Source organism: Acipenser ruthenus, chromosome 7 (assembly GCF_902713425.1).
Source record: "Acipenser ruthenus chromosome 7, fAciRut3.2 maternal haplotype, whole genome shotgun sequence".
Taxonomy (NCBI): Eukaryota; Metazoa; Chordata; class Actinopteri; order Acipenseriformes; family Acipenseridae; genus Acipenser; species Acipenser ruthenus.
The window spans coordinates 54,257,380-54,275,202 of NC_081195.1; the positions used below are offsets into that span (position 1 = coordinate 54,257,380).

General features: G+C 34.8%; 2 protein-coding genes across 4 annotated transcripts; one reads left to right on the forward strand and one right to left on the reverse strand.

Annotated features, from left to right (window-relative positions):
• Positions 1-1,526: 1,526 nt before the first annotated feature.
• On the reverse strand, positions 1,527-11,602 carry LOC117414960 (ATP synthase subunit gamma, mitochondrial-like). 3 transcript variants are annotated; one of them, XM_059027291.1, is made up of 10 exons: positions 11,455-11,602; positions 10,553-10,587; positions 10,113-10,244; positions 9,515-9,719; positions 6,711-6,854; positions 6,545-6,609; positions 5,516-5,671; positions 3,488-3,584; positions 3,038-3,071; positions 1,527-1,656 (listed from the first exon to the last, which is right to left on the reverse strand). In XM_059027291.1, exons 1-9 carry the CDS (start codon positions 11,493-11,495, stop codon positions 3,065-3,067), a joined length of 882 nt encoding a protein of 293 aa, XP_058883274.1. In that variant the 5' UTR covers positions 11,496-11,602; the 3' UTR covers positions 1,527-1,656; positions 3,038-3,064. The 3 variants fall into 3 exon arrangements, with proteins under 3 accessions (XP_058883274.1, XP_033880718.1, XP_033880720.1); XM_034024827.3 differs by lacking the exon at positions 3,038-3,071; XM_034024829.3 differs by lacking the exons at positions 1,527-1,656; positions 3,038-3,071 and having other exon boundaries at positions 3,484-3,584.
• Positions 11,603-11,652: 50 nt separating this feature from the next.
• On the forward strand, positions 11,653-17,449 carry LOC117416086 (DNA/RNA-binding protein KIN17-like). The gene is made up of 13 exons (XM_034027132.3): positions 11,653-11,912; positions 12,408-12,502; positions 12,733-12,776; positions 12,872-12,994; positions 13,158-13,339; positions 13,994-14,042; positions 14,286-14,343; positions 14,509-14,623; positions 15,233-15,283; positions 15,532-15,600; positions 15,735-15,834; positions 16,150-16,250; positions 17,097-17,449. The coding sequence occupies exons 1-13, from the start codon at positions 11,799-11,801 to the stop codon at positions 17,154-17,156; spliced, it is 1,161 nt and encodes a 386-aa protein (XP_033883023.2). The 5' UTR covers positions 11,653-11,798; the 3' UTR covers positions 17,157-17,449.
• Positions 17,450-17,823: the final 374 nt, after the last annotated feature.

Here is a 17,823-nt window from a genome sequence, read left to right on the forward strand (position 1 = left end):
TGATGTCGATTGCACTAAACAGAAAGGGCAAAGGCTTGTTTTAGAACAACATTATAATCAGTGAGATTCCATCTTTTAATGGGTAATACGAGTATTTAACTGCTTTACTCTTCTGTTTATACCTTATGGACTTAAAGCAGAGATTTGTAGCGTTAGGGTTTACCCAAATAAAATAAAACACAACAATGGCTGCTTGTGAAAAACAGATGACAGGATTGTAGTACTCTGAACATTCCAAGGATGGCAGCCCCCCTATCAACCAGTAATATTATGTTATTGTATTATACATCTTCAGCTTGTTCTCTCCAGGAACTAAAGTGTTTTCTAGTTAATTGGTTTAGGACAGGGGTGGCCAAAGTTTGCCCTTCCACTCCTGCTCTTTGTTCTAAATTGTTTAATTAAACTAATTAAACTCTATCCAGACCCTAAAGTAGTTAATGATCTCATTGTACCTGTTAAACCTGGAGTGGTATCGCCCTCCAGGACTGGGAGTGGCCACCCCTGGTTTAGAATCAACCCACCTGAACCTCACTCATAATAAACTGATGAAATGCTCAATTAAAATGCATCTTAAATTTTGTAACTAAAGTGCCAGATGTCTTCTCTTTCATTCTCAAAAACACTTTTGCATCATTTTCTGTCGAGTGGTTTAGGCCATTTGCCAGGCCTGTTCAAAGGGATTTTGTCAGTTCAGCCACACTGGATACCCAAACCTCTGTGCCCCTTCTAAACAATAATATTAAGCATATTTAAGCTTAATATACTCTCAATAAATACACACCCCTTTAATTACTTTCAAATAAAGACTCACTTTTTTGCATGAATATTTCAGTTCATCCTGTGGATTATCCTGCTGAAACATAGCAACATCATTACACTTTGTCAAAAAGGGGACAACTACATCAGACTCTTATCACACTAAGGGAAGACAGCTTTTTACAACCAATTTGTGAAGTTCTTAATTCTCTCAGAAGTGCTCCTATTTATTTAAACACTGGTTGATACTTTATTCAGATATGCATTAACAATATGAACAAATTGTACCCTGTATCGTGTTCTACTCAGTATATAATTAAATCCCTAACATCCGCTAAACCATTATAAATTCTGAGATAAAACCAAGTCAGTAAAATTGAACCAATTCCTTCATTAGTGTAACCAAAACACATATCTACATGATTTAAGTTTCTATTTTAATAAGAATAAAAAGTAGTGCTCCCTCGTTTTGCTATCTGACACAAAGTGAATCACTGAAAAACATTGAATTGGTGAGGTAAAATGTAGTACTTTTACAATTGACTGTCAACATGGCAGAATTAACCAAATTTGTGAAATATCAAGGGCACTTTATATAAAATTCAGCTGTGGAAACTTTGGGGCTGATTTGCATGTTTATTTTGAATAGTTCTTTCAGAATCTTGTGTTTTACAAATATCTAGAGGTTCAGGTTTTTGTTCATTAGGTAAACACATAGTCACTGTTGATTTACAACACAATATGTATTTTATGAAAGTCAAATTGAATAGTTCTGTGCAAGATGTTTATTCAAAGAATTTACAAAACAGACTGAAGGGTTTCCATAAATTCTTGACAAAACATTAACATAAATAGCAGAAGCTCAGCAAGTCTGGAAAGTAACTGGTGTTCCACATTTACCTGTAAAAAGAATACAGATATTAGAAAGAATCTGATACAACGTAAATGACTAAATAGTTAAACTAGCAGTAACTAGGGTATTTGCTTGATAGTTAAATATATGGTTTCACAAATAAAATTTAATTTAATTGACATTGCCTTTGAAAATACATAAAAAAAGTTAGACAAGACAAAGGGTTCAAATGTAAAATTTGGGAAACTTCTTGAGTGTGTAAAGAATAAACTTTAGGTTTAAAATATATTTATTATATATATATATATATATATATATAAACACACACACATACACACACACACAGATGCACAATGAAAACGCAACATCAATAGCTCATTGGGCACATACATAATGTTATTTACATTATAAATAGCGAGCAGACAGGTTTGTTGATTTGAGTAGTATTGTTCCTTAACAATAACAAAATACTGAGCTGAAATTATGTGATTTCATAAACACTAGGTGCTCAGTGTTTGGTATTTGAGTTGTTAAAATTGCCAAAATGAGCTGATTAAGAATCTGTATAAATAGCCATTGGGAAAGACATGATTTTAAATTAACGCAAGAACAGCAAAAGATACGACCATGCCCCGCTTGAGAAATGAAGATCGCCTGGTTGCTATCGGCATAATTGAAGGCAGTCTGTCTGTGAGAGAAGCTACCCGGAGAATGAGATGTTCTGCTTCAACAATCAACAGACTAGTCCATAGAAACCAGCTCTGTGAGGGACAGACCACGTCCTGGAAGGCAGAGGGTCACCACACCGGCCCAGGACCATTATGCTGACTGTTGCGTTGTTCAAGCCAACCAGTGGAAAATGCAATGTGGGGAGGAATCTCCTTTAACACAAGAACACCTTTGGTGCAGATTGAGGGCAACCTTACTGCTCAGCGATACATTGACGAAGTTCTTGAGGCAACAGTTTTTCCGTTCCTGCAAGCCAAACTGGCAGGACAATGCAAGACCACACAGTGCTAGGATTACAATTCCACGACTTCAAGAAAACAATGTGGAGGTCTTGCCGTGGCCAGCTTTTTCTCCTGACCGGAGTCCAATAGAACATCTGTGGGACCAAATCGCCTGGCTGCAGCTACACAGGAAAAGTGGTGGAACATCCCACAGCAGATCCAGAGGCCGATCAGGTCTATGTGTCAACGCTGCCAGGATTTTCTTAATGCTCAGGGAGGTCATACCCAATACTAACTTTGTAATGTTTTCATTTTGACGGCATCACGTTTCATGCTGAAAACTTATGATTCTTTGATCTGTATTTTTGTTTACAATTTCTGTGATTTTGTTTGAAATCTACGAGTGTGTAATTTTATATATATTACACACACACACACACATATATATACATAACTACTTAGATTCTACAGTAGTTACCTTTTTAAGGGGGTTTGAAAAATTCCTTCAAGCCCTATTTTAGTTGAACATGCAGCATGAAAGTGAGCAATGATATGGGTGAAAGACATGCATGTGATGCGTAACGGGCTGTGAATTTACAAATACAGCCGTTAAGCAACCATCTAGTTTTAATTCACTTGTAAGCACTGGGTAGTAACATTTGAAAGCAGCAGGGGTGGTGACAGTGGTGATGAAAGCAGTCAAGGCAGTTTTACCAAGGCAATATTGGTATTAGTATATGAATTAGCCTTATGATAATTAAGTTATGCAAAACAAAATTAAATCCATAAGAAACTACAATAATGGTATGTATAAATAAATAAAATGTGCATTATAAACAAACAGCTTTGGTAATTGATGGTTAAATCCAAGTTAATAAACTGCAATAACTACAGAAATAAAATAAATTGCAGGCTATTTTATACTTACAGAGCAGCAGCACCAGAGATAATTTCAATAAGCTCTTTGGTGATGACAGCTTGACGTGTACGATTGAATGTAAGAGTCAGCTTGTCAATGATCTCAGCTATACAAGGAAAGGAAAAGGTATGTTAGGTACCAACAGTAAATAACCCACTACAGGTTTCAACAGGTCACTGACCTACAAGTAAAGCATGCAGAATAAAATCTCACTAAAGCTAATGTATAGTTTCATAGCATGTGCATCACTGGTATAAAACCTATACACCACCAAGTATGTCTATATGTAAATTACAATCTGTATGTACTTTATATGACCATGTGCCTCATGTCTCCATGGTCTACAAATCACCCACTAGGCTCAATAAAATTGTGCTAAAGAATATCCATAACATGTTTAACCACAATGTAATGAACTGAAAGATCTGAGTGTTACACATACATACACATATATACATACACAGTTGTAGTCAAAAGTTTACATACCCCAATGGAAATGTATAAGTTCTAGAAATTTCTCAAAAACAAAATTATAGGAAATACCTTTTGTAGCAAAAGTTTTGCTTTTGTGGATGAGGAAAAAAAAATAGTAATCAGCAATTTTTTGCAAAACTCCAAAAATGCTAATTCAAAAGTATTCATACCCCGACAAGGAAAATGAAATTAATAGATAGCCAAGGCACCTTTAGCAATAATTACCTATTTTAAAACAAGCTTTTGTCATGATTTAGTGATTTCTGACCATTCAATACAAAATGGTTCCAGTTCATTCATATTCCGAGGACTTAATTTGTGCACAGCCTTCAACTCGTACCAAAGATGATTTATATCGGGACTTTGACTAGGCTAGGCCAGAATCTTGGTTTTATTCTTCTTTAACCATTCTGAAGAAGTAGATTCTGATTTGTGCTTTGGATCGTTGTCATGTTGGAATATCCAGTTGCGCTTTAAACCAATTTTGTAGCGGAGGGTTCCAAACATAACGACCATTAGCGTGACCAAATAGCTCGATTTTTTGTTTCATGACTCCACAAAACTTTTGACCAGAACTCATATCCATCATTCAAATGCTGTTTTGCAAACTTTAAGCAATTGTCCTTGTGATGTTTTCCTAAGGTGGCTTTTTCCTTGGCCTGCTACCATTAAGACCTTCACCGTGCAATACTCGACCTATGGTTGAAATGGAAACCCCAGTCCCACTTGCAGCCAATTCACTTTGAATATCTTTGCCAGTCAATCTCAGATTGTTATTAACCTTCCTCACAATTCTTCTATTTGTTCTTGGTGAAATAACCTTGTTTCTTCCAGACCGAGGGAGCGTTGTGACAGTACCATGAGTCTTGTATTTCTTGATAATAGAAACAACATTGAAATTGGGATACTCAAAATGCTTGATAAATCTTCTTGTATCCTTCAGCTTTATGACAATACATCTTCTGCCTAAGGTCTTCAGATAGCTCTTCACTTTTCCCCCATATTGACTTATTGGTAATGACAGCAAATCATCCTATGACTAACCATTTATACGCTCCAAGAATGTTCACCTACAATCCAGCATTTTCTAGACTTTTCTAGAATTAGATTCTGCATTATCATATTGAAATTTCTAGCACCTTGTAGACAATACTACCATAGCATCAAAGGGTATGACTACTTTTAGCATTTATGGAGTTTTGAAAAAAAAATTGCTCAATAAATAATTAGACATCCATTTTTTGTACCTTTTCTTCCTCATCCACAACAGCAAAATTTGTGAGAAATTTCTAGAAATTATACATTTCCATTGGGGTATGTAAACTTTTGACTAATTATATATATATATATATATATATATATATATATATATCCCTGTCACCAGGAAAATAAATACATAAAAATAAATTAATAATAATAATAAGCATACAGGATTAGATGCAAGCAAAAAACTCTATCAAATTACAACCCCTTACTCTCACTCCACACCCGTCTTAAAACCTTTTATTTATTTATTTTTTTCGCAATTTGTACAAATCCCCCCAAAAATTAAGTCAATCTTACAAGCATTCTTGCTGGCATTGTCCATAGCAGTCATCCTGGCACTCTGCTCACTTGTGGTGGACTCCTTCAAGCTGTAGTAAATAATGTTGACCAAAGCGAACTCCTGGTAATTTCTCAGCACGTCCGCATCAATGTCATCATAAATTCCCATGTTTTCTAAAATTATTAATAACCGTTACAAAGTAATAAAAAGGTACCAGCTTTAAAATTGACATGTACAGTAACTGAAAATATTCATCACATACATGGTTCCTTTAAACTTGGCTCAGTTTGTCTTGTTATATATAAAATTAGATCAATTGATTAATATATTTCTTACTTGCAAAGAAAAGCAAAGGAAGAAAACACAAAACAGTCTACAGAAGATCATGTCCCGTTTAGTTATTTTTATGTTGGCTTCAATAAAAAAAAGTTGTAATTAGTTTTATCTTGAGGTTAAAGTTTGACGTTTTAATGGCACACAATTATGCTGAAATAAACAGTTGGTAATGTGAAACAATTAAAAGGCAGGCTATTTTGGATTATTTATAACTTTGTTGAATAGAAAGCGAATGCGTTTGTTTCCGAAGAGATTCACAAATACCGTCTTTGATTCTGTGCATTCAAAGACTTGTAACAGTTTTAAAAATTAATGTTTTGTATTTTGTCCTAAACCAGCAGTTTGTCAGTCACAGTTGTGACAAATGATATATTAAATAAACCGAAAAAATAATTTGTTAATGAGATTATTCTGCCTTTTGTTGTACCTGTAGTACCATTTAGTAGAGCAAAAATTGTAAGGGGTACAACTGAAACATTGAGAGAAGGGGTACAGTTTAAAAAAAAAACTGTTGAAAACCACTGATCTAAACAGTGACTGATCTAAATTTGAGATGCACACTGCAAGGAAAAGCAAGGAGCATAGCAATCAGGAAAGACCAACAAATCCATTCAATGTCACTCTGGCACTTGGCTATGCACGGATACCTGACCACTAAGGATTACTTTCATTTAAATGAAAGTCTATTTTTGTCAATCAGCTACTCTTACCTGAGTTTGCAATAGTATCAACAGAAAACACAGGCTTCTCATCAGTCTTGTATGAGATAACAGACCTGTTAAATGATAGACAAAAAGGTAATTAAAAAAAAAAAAAAAAAAACATTTTAAAAACAATCTTGAACATATCACTTACAAAGAGGACAGTGATTCTCACCTGAATTTGTTGTAAATGACAGATCCTTGGTCAAATTCATATCCAGAATTTATCAGATTAGTGGCAATGACTGATGCATCCCCAAAGGTTGGAGGTTTACGCCCTACTTCCTTGAAATTAAGCAGAAGGTGGTTTCTATGAGTCCTGCAAAAATTAGTTTTAGAATTATTGTACAAGCAGGTGTTGCTACCAACATGACATAGGTGTCACTTGTATCTAAATACATGCTATTTTGAAATAAAATTCAGCTTAGTAAAAAATAAAAGTGTATGTTGAAGGCAGCCATTTCATGGTTTACCATAAATGCAAAATAAGTAAATATTCCATCATGGATACTTATTACTTCTAGCAGTCAACACAGTATAAGGAACTGCAACCATCTGCAGCTCCTGGCAGACTTCTTTATTAGAGCTGAGAGTAGTCTTTGGTGTAAAGCCAGGAATTTCCTGATCTAGCCGTCTTTAATTGTGGACTTGTGATAAACCACAGCTGTCTTTGTTTTTTCACATCACTGGATTGCACCTACCACTTATTTTTACAGGTAATTATGTGATAATCAGAATTCAGTGTTGTAAAAGGTTTAAAACATGCAGCTATGGCTTACCCTGGTGGGGAATAGGTTGATCAAATAGAGCTAAAAGCAAAACAGTACTGACCTAATTTACATATTAAGACTCCAGTTGCAAAAATAAGGCATTCTTAGTATTTAGACGTTATCTTGGCTGTGCATGGCAGCAGAAATCTGTCTCAAATAAAATTATAACCCCAAAATGGCAGTTGAATACAGTCTATAAAGCCCTGCAAAAGTCTGTCTCTCTATCTCATGTGTGTATATATATATAACAGAAGGGAATTAATGTACTCCTTGCAGTTAAAGACTGAATAAAACATTACTTTAATCTCTTAATGCAATTGCTGATAGATTTAAGTAGTTTTTGTGTAAATCCATGTTTTTTTAGTTGGTTAATGATCAGGTTTTCAGATAATTCTGCATATAAAATCAATAAACTGTCAGTAAATTCTGTATGTAGACAAGGGGTGTTTCATGGCTACATTTGCCTATTCTGGAAAGGTTTTCGATAAATACATTTCCGATAAATTAAGTGATTTTACATTTTGTTCATAGTACAGGAATAGAAATGTGTCCACTGCACTATTAAAATTGGCAAAAATGTATACATGCAAGATTTTTATGATCGAACACAAGGTTGTAGTAACATGTTACACTGCATGAACTCTGACAGTTTCATACTCTGTAACCAGCTAGTTGTCATTTATTTACAAAGTTTGGATGGGAAAAATCTTTCTGTACAATTATGTTGCCTTGCTGGTAATAAATATCTACGTTTTAATGAAACTCTCATTAAACAGCATCTCCGCTCCAGTTGCCATGCTGGCAAGAACAGGCTGCAATTTGTGAAGAGAGTATAGGGTACCACAGGGCTCCATTTTTGGCCAAACTTTGCATATGCTGCCTATGGGCAATGTTATGCGTAGCTATGGGGTTAATTTTCATTGTTACGCTGATGATATACAGCTATATTTATCCCTGAAACAGGGTGACACCTCGGCTGTAAATATTTTGAGCACCTGTCTTGCCGACGTAATAAAATGGATACTTGAAAACATTTTAATGTTAAAACAGAAGTGAGGATACTGGGATCTCAGAAGCAACAAATTAATATGTCTTGCTTACTCCGTGGTGGCTTCTCTTATGAACTTGCAGACAAAATGAGAAATTTGGGTGTGATCTTTAACCCAAATCTCTCTTTTGAGACACACATCAGGAATATTACTAAAATGTATTTATCATCTAAGAAATATCGCCAAATTGAGAAGTATTCTTTCCCACTCAGAAACACAGATTCATGCATGCTTTTGTATCTTCTAGAACCGATTATTGTAATGCCCTATTCTATGGTACTCATAGCCATGTTATATCTCGACTGCAACTTATACAAATGCTGCAGCTAGAATTTTAACCAGGACTGAGAAGAGATCACATTACTCCTGTGCTAGCATCTGGCTTCCGATCCGATTCAGGATAGATTAAGGTGTTGCTTTTAACTTATAAGGCATTAAATGGCATTGCACAATCATATTTAAAATTATCTTTTAATACGATATATTCCAAGATGCCCACTCAGAATGCCATGTTGCTTACTGTCCCACAAATTTAAAAAAAAACACAGGTGGTAGAGCATTCGGCTTTAGGGCCCCCCCAAACTCTGGAATGATCTGCCTAGCTCTGTAAGGGAAGCACCAAATGCCACTGCTTTTAAAACAAGAACAAAAAACACACTTTAATATAGCGTTTTTATGCTAAAATAATGTTACTTTTATTCTCTGCCTTGTTTTACTGTTGTATGTGTTTCTTTTTATTGCATTTTTTTAATTAAAATTTGTCACTGTTTTTATTCATGTAAAGCGCTTTGCAGCAATTTTTATTGTGAAAGGCACTATATTAAATAATCATTATTATTATAAGAATCCAAATGACGTAAGGGATGCATGTCTCTCTTCTGAAAGGGTTATTAAGGGCATGTTCTCTTTTGAATGCAATAGCATTCAAATTATGTTATTTAAGTCTGAAAATGTGGTTCATATGACTAAATGCAATACTAACTTTACTGATACAACAGCGAATGGTTTTAGAAAATAGTTGACAATCATTTTTCTAGTCATTGTGAAAAAAAGTATACATTTTTATCCAAAAAGTAACAATTACAAAATTGAATTACAAAAGTTACTCTATGCATGATGAGAGAAAACAATAGCATGTTAACAGAATGAGAAAGGATTACCTGTAGAGCAGACCTCTCAGCTTGTCACCAACGCTAATCACCATTATCTCCTTCCCAGCACTTGTCAGATTAGCGATCTCACTCTTGATAGCCTTTGCAACATTTGAGTGAATGGCACCACAAAGACCACGATCAGAGGACACTCCAATTATGATGTGCTTGTTCTTGTCTTCAGTGGTCTTGATCTCTGCTTTTTCATACAGGGCTACAAAAGATAAATAAGATACTGGTACATGTGATGTGCATTAACTAACATGAAGACAAAGGTCTACTGCCTAAAGCACTTGTACTGCCAAGGAATCAACAACATGGACATTCTTGAAAATTCTAGGTCACTTAAATGTTAACATGTATAAATGTATATCCCGGAGAAAGAACAAAAAAAAAAGAAAGAAAAAGGTAATTAACTATAACTCTCATATAGTTGTTGAATCTTTTTCGTAGAATGCTTGAGAGACTGGCTGTGATTCCAGACCTTGGTTTATGACCTTGAGCAAGTCACAGACCCCCTTTCATTCACCCAGAGTATACTACAATTATTGAAATAATAATAATAATAATAATAATAATAATAATGTGGGTTATGTAAAATCTGTACCTAGGGCACCAGTCCCATACACTCGAGCTTGCTTCAGTTCTCTTTCAGCCCTTGCATACTTTGCTGCAGCAACCATCTTCATGGACTTGGTGATCTTCTGGATATTCTTGATGGATTTCAAACGCATGGTGACTAGAAAAAAAAATTATAAACTTTGTCAATTTCTGGCCCTGTGATTGATTGATTGATTGATTTCATTATATATATATATATATATAAAAATGTAAAGTGTTTTTTTGGGGGGGGATGATGAGCATTTTTTTATTATTATTAAATGTCACATCAATTAATTAATTATGTTGTTGTGCATGAGCTTTTACTTTGAACTGTACAAAAACATAATACTGGACTCCAATTAAGCATCACTTTTTTTGTATTTATAGTGGTGGTTTAAGTTAAATTAACACAGTATGAATGTCTGACCAAGAAATAATACTTACTGTCCTTCAATGTGGCCATGTTCCTTACTTGGCCACTGCAAAACAAAACATGATTTGAGAAGAATACTTAATTGACTCCAAACCTAAAGAGAATTTGCTTGTTAAAATGCATGGCATTTACCAAGTAAATGGTGCTGGAGCTTTAGTATTTAAACCTTTGTATTTTAAAATACTCGCACAAATAGAGGCAATGTAGCTTTCTTTGACAATGCAGAAGAAACGCTTGTTTAGGTGAACATTCAACCAAATCAGACGTTTGTCTATTCGTGTTTACATTTTTATTTATCAGACCAATGTTGATACCAGTGTCAGGCAGTATTTTGTTTTACACGCACAATGAAAACTTCGTATGGTCCTTGACTGTATAGATACTCGGGCATTCATAGATTTAACTTGAAAGTTACAGCCACAGGATCTATCGTCCTATTCAGTGTAGTACAGTGTGACACTAATGACCTGTACTTGGTCAATATCTTTTTTTAGTATAACATCACATACTAAAGCCACTGCCTTTTCATATTTTTGTAGTACGATATTGTCGATAAATTAAAGCACACGTTTTACCCTTGTAAAACATATTCCATTCAATATGTAGTGACATTGAAGCGCTACATAAAAAACAAGCCTGCTGCAATAACAAATACTAACTTCGTAAATAAAAAGTCAAATCAAGTCAAGCATTATTATGTGAATTAAAACAGATTTATTCGTGCACATCTTCAATGAACTTGGTTTTATTCTGCTGTACGGAGGCCTGCCGGTGCACATTTTGTCATTTTAATCATCGCTTTATCTGAACTGCTTGTCCAACAAAACAATCAGATTTCGCTTACAAAACATATACACTCACTGTTAAGTATCATAAATAACATGGTTATTTTTTTTATTTTAAGTAACATTACCATTGAGGCTGGAAAACCAAAGTGCTGGTTCTGGCAAACATAGTGACTTCGCTGAAGGTCAGACGCTGCTAACTGCGCAGGCGTAAATACAGGCACTCTCCAGCCTGTCAAATATCTTTCTAATCGGATTGTGAAGTCTCGCGACAGAGAAAATACTGGAGGCGGGAGCACACAAAATCATGACGACTCAATGGTGAACACAGAAACTAGTGAGATTTTACGTAAAGGTCCTCGTTTGAGGTGACGTAAACGTCAATATTAACAAACGAGAGCAGTGTCGAGGTTTTTGGAGAACAGGCTTTTTAGATTGTGTTTTATTTTATTGTGTTTCAAAGTGAAAGAAAATGGGGAAAGCGGAATTCCTATCGCCAAAAGCCATCGGCAATAGGATAAAGTCTAAAGGGCTACAGAAATTAAGGTGGTATTGTCAGATGTGTCAGAAACAGTGTAGAGATGAGGTGAGTCCTGTGTAGCTCCGGTTTGGTACGGTATTAAATAATAGGTTTGCCGAGAACAGATTTCTCATGTATACATACTTTAAGTTTGTTTAGTTTATAAAAAAAAAAAAACAAAAAAAAAAAAAAACAGCTTATCAAGACATTTTTTAAGTAGATATGAACTAGAATCTCTTGTGCATTTCCAGAATCTCACATTTGGGCAATCTTGTAGCATACGTTTCAGAAACTGTCCTGCTGAGCACGCACTTCACCAGAAAGTGTACTTTGTTATGTCAATTTCATAACAGTCCTCAAATGTGTAGTTGTAGCTGCGGGGCTACAGGTTTCTTCTAGTTTTTATGCTGACAACATTTACATTAGTTACATTTTTACCATTATTGGCCCCTCAATCATAAAACTGTTTATCGGAACCAAACAATAATGTTGAAAGTTTATATTCCAGATCCAAGAGTGACGCATTATATATTTGTTTTGTATTATTTATGTATTTATTAGAATGGGTTCAAGTGCCACTGCATGGCCGAATCTCACCAGAGACAACTATTGCTTGCTTCAGAGAATCCTGACCAGTTTATGGACTACTTTTCAGAGTAAGTGTACATCTGCAAGAGCACCTTATTACTAAACGTTTTCAACGGAATTATACTGTACCCTCTGTATCAGATAGAAGACGTCGTAAAATAATCTAAACAATAGAAGTCTGCATATTCAGCTTTATTAATCTTGAATAATATAACACTGCACTTTAGTATAACAGTGTGTGTGTATATATAGAGAGAGCGAGCGATATAGATTTATTTATTTATTATTTTTTTTCCAGGGAGTTCAAGAATGAATTTTTAGAGCTGATTAGAAGAAGATTTGGTAAGATTGGTATCATAGAGAACCTCAGCTGTAAACAACATGCAGCACTTTCTTTTTTGTTATGGTGTTAACATGTTGTTAATTGATCATTTTAGGAACAAAAAGGGTACACAACAATATTGTGTATAATGAGTACATCAGTGACAGAGAACATGTCCATATGAATTCTACACAGTGGGAAACACTGACAGATTTCACTAAATGGTTGGGAAAAGAAGGTATGTTTTTTACTCCAGTAATGAAACATGTAGTTCCTTTTTTTGTTTTTGAAGTTGTTTCTTGTTGGTTGAACCTAACCTTCATTTCCAATCTTGTGTGTGTTATATTCTGCTGTTTTGTTGTATTGCCAGTAGGCTTAATGATCTGTTCATGTATGTTTAGGTTACTGTAAAGTGGATGAAACGCCAAAGGGTTGGTACATACAGTATATAGACAGGGACCCTGAGACCATTGCAAGACAGCAAGAACTTGAGAAAAAGAAAAAACAGGACCTGGATGATGAAGAGAGGAGTGCAAAATTCATTGAGGAGCAAGTTCGGAAAGGAAAGGAAGGAAAAGAAGGGGTATAGATCTCTATTTTATATTTCACTCATAGAACAAAACTGCCTGTCCCACAATGTGTGCAAACATGGATAATTTTCTGTAAAATAACACACAGTTGAATTTTCTATAAATAACTTAGCAGGGCTAAAGTATATGGTCTGAGATTAGGAATAGAGGGAAATTTACAACATTTAAGATAGTTTAGTCGTAATAACTAGTGCATAGTCTTTCAAGGCTTGATCCTAATACTAAACTTACCGTTTTGTAATGCAAATAGTAAGCAGTGTCAATTAAATGTGCACCAGCAGTAGGCCTGCTGGTGCACATTTTGTCCTTTTAATTGCTTTATCTGAATTGCTTGTCCAAAATCACTTGGATGGTCAGATTTTGTTTATAAATAAAACAGTTGCATCTTTTCCTTTGGTAAACTTAAGCAACATTATATTACCAAGCTACTCAACGTTGGCATGGCCCAGTCTGGGAAGATTCCACTTAGATTTGGGGGCGCCTGTACAGTTGGGCTCTATGTGAACTTCAGCAGATGATTTTCCTGTCAATCACAGAGGAGCGCAAAGTTCAATGCATTGCTTCATGAGGGCCCCAGGCTTGATCAGCAATGGAAAATCGATTTTAAAGGCCAGCATAAATACAATTTTAACATTTGTTCCCCCTAGGAAACATCATTTTTCACAGAATTAAAGAGAGAAAACGAAGAAGAAAAAGGTATGTTGAAATGTCTTTATTTGAATGGTTTATTGAGTGGTTTATTGGTATATGGACACAGGAAACTTAATGCTACTTGTTTATTTAAACTGCTCGTACGATCCTGCCTGCTGTCCTATCGGTCACACATTATTTTAAAAGTACATTGCTGGTTCATACTAGCTTATAATTCTGTTGAATGTGAAAAATGAAGTCTTTCATTTACCTTTTGAATGCTTCACTTTTTATTGTTTTATTCTCTAGTTGCATTCAGTTTAAGCAAGGGACCAAGTACATCTGCTGCAACCTCTGCCAAGTCAAGGTAAGAAATATGTTGCAGAATTATGCTCTGTACACTGATTTGTTTCATACGATGAAGAGATTTGATAGCTAGTTAAGTTACTGTATGGTCACTATTTTCAAAATGAATAATTTTTTTAAATTGATGGGTTTGTTTGTTCCTCAACAACGTGTTTCTGTCTTTTAGTACTTCTCTTGGTCCCAGTGCACTGCAGGCTGCATCAGTGAAACGAAAGGAAGCAAGCCACAGTTCTGAGTCTAAGGAGAAAAAGAAGAAATCTGCCCTGGATGAAATCATAGAAGTACATATTTAAAATCCACTCCTGCATGTTATTTATAACACAACCTTATTTTGTTATTCTCTGAATCATAAGCAGTAATGAATAAAGGAATGTTTGCTGCTGTAGAAGGAGTGCAAAGAAGAGCGACCAAAATTATTCTGGGTTTAAAAGGCATGTCCTATGCAGACAGGCTAAAATAATTGAATCTATTCAGTCTTGAACAAAAAAGACTACGCGGTGATCTGATTCAAGCATTCAAAATTCTAGAAGGTATTGACAATGTCGACCCAAGGACTTTTTCGACCTGAAAAAAGAAACGGGTCACAAATGGAGATTAGATAAAGGGGCATTCAGAACAGAAAATAGGAGGCACTTTTTACACAGAGAATTGTGGGAGTCTGAAACCAACTCCCCAGTAATGTTGTTGAAGCTGACACCCTGGGATCTTTCAAGAAGCTGCTTGATGAGATTGTGGGGTCAATAAGCTACTAACAACCAAATGAGTAAGATGTGCCGAATGGCCTCCTCTCGTTCGTAAACTTTATCATGTTCTTATTTATGTACATTTACCATTAATTAAACACAATAATTAGTTCAATTACTCATTACTAGGTTTCTTGTTCATTTTAGATGGAAGAACAAAAAAAGAAAACATCCAGAACAGACTATTGGCTGCATCCTGTAAGTATTCTGCAGAATCACACTAATGCACCTTTAGACTAATACAACTTCAGATCAATTAAATTAAACTTAGGTCTAAAACCTTGCAATCTGGAGATCTTATCAGGTTAAACAAAATGATTACTGTAAGCTGTCAAAAATGTAAGTTTACTACTGTATTGTGGATTCACAGCCACCATGTTATACTGCAGATGTCCATTTGAGCCAAGAAATCAAATAATAATATTTATTTATTTATTTTCCACCAGAATATTGTTGTGAAAGTATTAACCAAGAGGCTGGGTGATAACTATTACAAGAAGAAGGGACTAATAAAGGTAACGTATAAGCCCAGGTATGGGTTTGAGAGTGGAATAACGTAGAAGACAAGCACTGGTGACTTGTGAGTTATATAAATAAAATGTCAGGTTTGAAAGAAAAAATATTGACACTTTGCTGTAATAATGAATAGGATGTCCAGGAGAAGTACACAGCGATTATAAAGATGGTGGATTCTGGTGACAAACTGAAAATTGATCAGGCTCATCTAGAGACTGTCATTCCAGCACCAGGTAAAAACAACAGTAAAATAATCTGGATAAACATAAATACTGTGCTAAAGAATTATTTTATTTTAGATACAAAAAGCTTCTGATGAAGTGTATTACTCTTTTACAGCAAAACAAAGCATATAAACTTGCTTTTACCCAGGCTTGTTGAATAATCATCTTCTGCTTTACTGCATTATTATATATGATGTACCTGTATGGGATTGTAGTGGAAAAATGGGGGGTTGTTTTGCAGTGTAATTGTGTATATTTGTATTACTAGACCAATTTATAGCATATGTTTGTTTTTTTGTTTATATATAATGTTTATTTCTTCAGGAAAACGAGTACTGGTGTTAAATGGTGGTTTCAGGGGAAGTGAAGCCGTCCTCGATTCTATAGATGAAAAGAAGTTTACTGCCTTAATAACTCTTGATTCTGTAAGTGTTATGCATGACAGCTGCCATTTTGCCCCATATTCATGTTTGAATAGTCCTGTCCCTTTTTAAAGGAAGGAGTTCAGATAATGTTGAAATGTGTGGATAGTAATGATTCATTTTATAGCCCTTGTAGTTCACCAAATGGTTCTTGAATGTGTTATAGTTTATACTCATTGTTAAATGATCAGTCAATCGTATGTATCCTACAAGTACTGGATACATGTAGTATTGTAACGTGCATACCATGGTAAATATCTAGGGCTTCACGTTTTCTGGGGTTTTGTTGATCACATGACGTCCCTTTTAAACTTATTTTGAGCCGATTCTGTTTCCTAATTAAACTCAGAAAAAGATGTTAATTATGATGTCACTTGGTTTTTACCTTCATATCTTGACTGAGCCTGATTCTGCTTTGCTTAATTTTTATTTCAAACTGACAAATTATGTTAATTGCGCATCGCTGATCCTAATTGCATTTCATTCTTGCAGTCACCTAGTTTATCGTTGCGCTTTTATTATTTTTCACTCGTTTAACAGAGTTGTCTTGACAGATTTTCTTTTCGTTATGGAGTGAACACTGATAGCAAGTCCATCATTTAAAATCTGCTTGATTTGTAGCAAAGAAAAATTCTTAAACCCAGTTTGTAATGAGTAGTATGCTCTTAATTAGGATGCAGAGACAGCTTAACTACTACCAATTAACATTTAAAGAGAGGTAGATATTTGGAAAATAGAAACCAAAAAGTTCAAGCCCTGTATATATTATAGAGTGAAATGAGTGTATTGTTACACCCCTAGTGGATTGAAGAAATTACTTTGCAACTGATGCTCATGTCTTGATTTTAGGGGCGCCTAAAAGGAAGGAAAGTTGATGTCCCATATGAAGATATTTCCAAGCTGGCTTGAATAATACGTTTCACATATTTTCTGAAAGACCTAGACACCATGTTGCTATCTTAGCTCTTCAGGACAATAAACTCTACTATGTCAGGGTTATCATTATTTGCACTGAATAATGCTTAAAATTGAACTCTTGAAAGTTTAATATTTCTGTTATCACTATGTAAAATCTTCCCATGTGTAATACTGCAATATAGTTTTGTTTTGATTGTGGCATGAAAAAGAATAGTGTCTTATTTACATTTGTCATATATTAGCTTTTATCCCGAAATACATAATAAAATGTTTTCTCTCACCTACCCAATGGTGTTTGCATTACAAATAGTCAAGATCACAATCTTTGATTTAAATTGTTTTCTCATTTAATATAATTCCTGCACTTCAGCTGCTCCTTTTCTGCCATAGCCTCAGCACTGCACCAACGTTAAAATGTCCTTATTTCATATTCATTTCATTCATATATAACTTTTTATATTGAGAAATGAATACATATTTGAAATTGTTCTAGTACCAGTTGGGTTTCTTTTTGTCAATTTGAGTGTGCTGTTGCTTACTGATGTTTATTTGATTTTTTTCCTCTGGTAGATGTTGTGAGGGTGCAAAAATGGTTATGTTCTTTAACGAGTTATAGCTAACAAATCTAGTATGGTACCAGGTATAATTTTATGAAAAT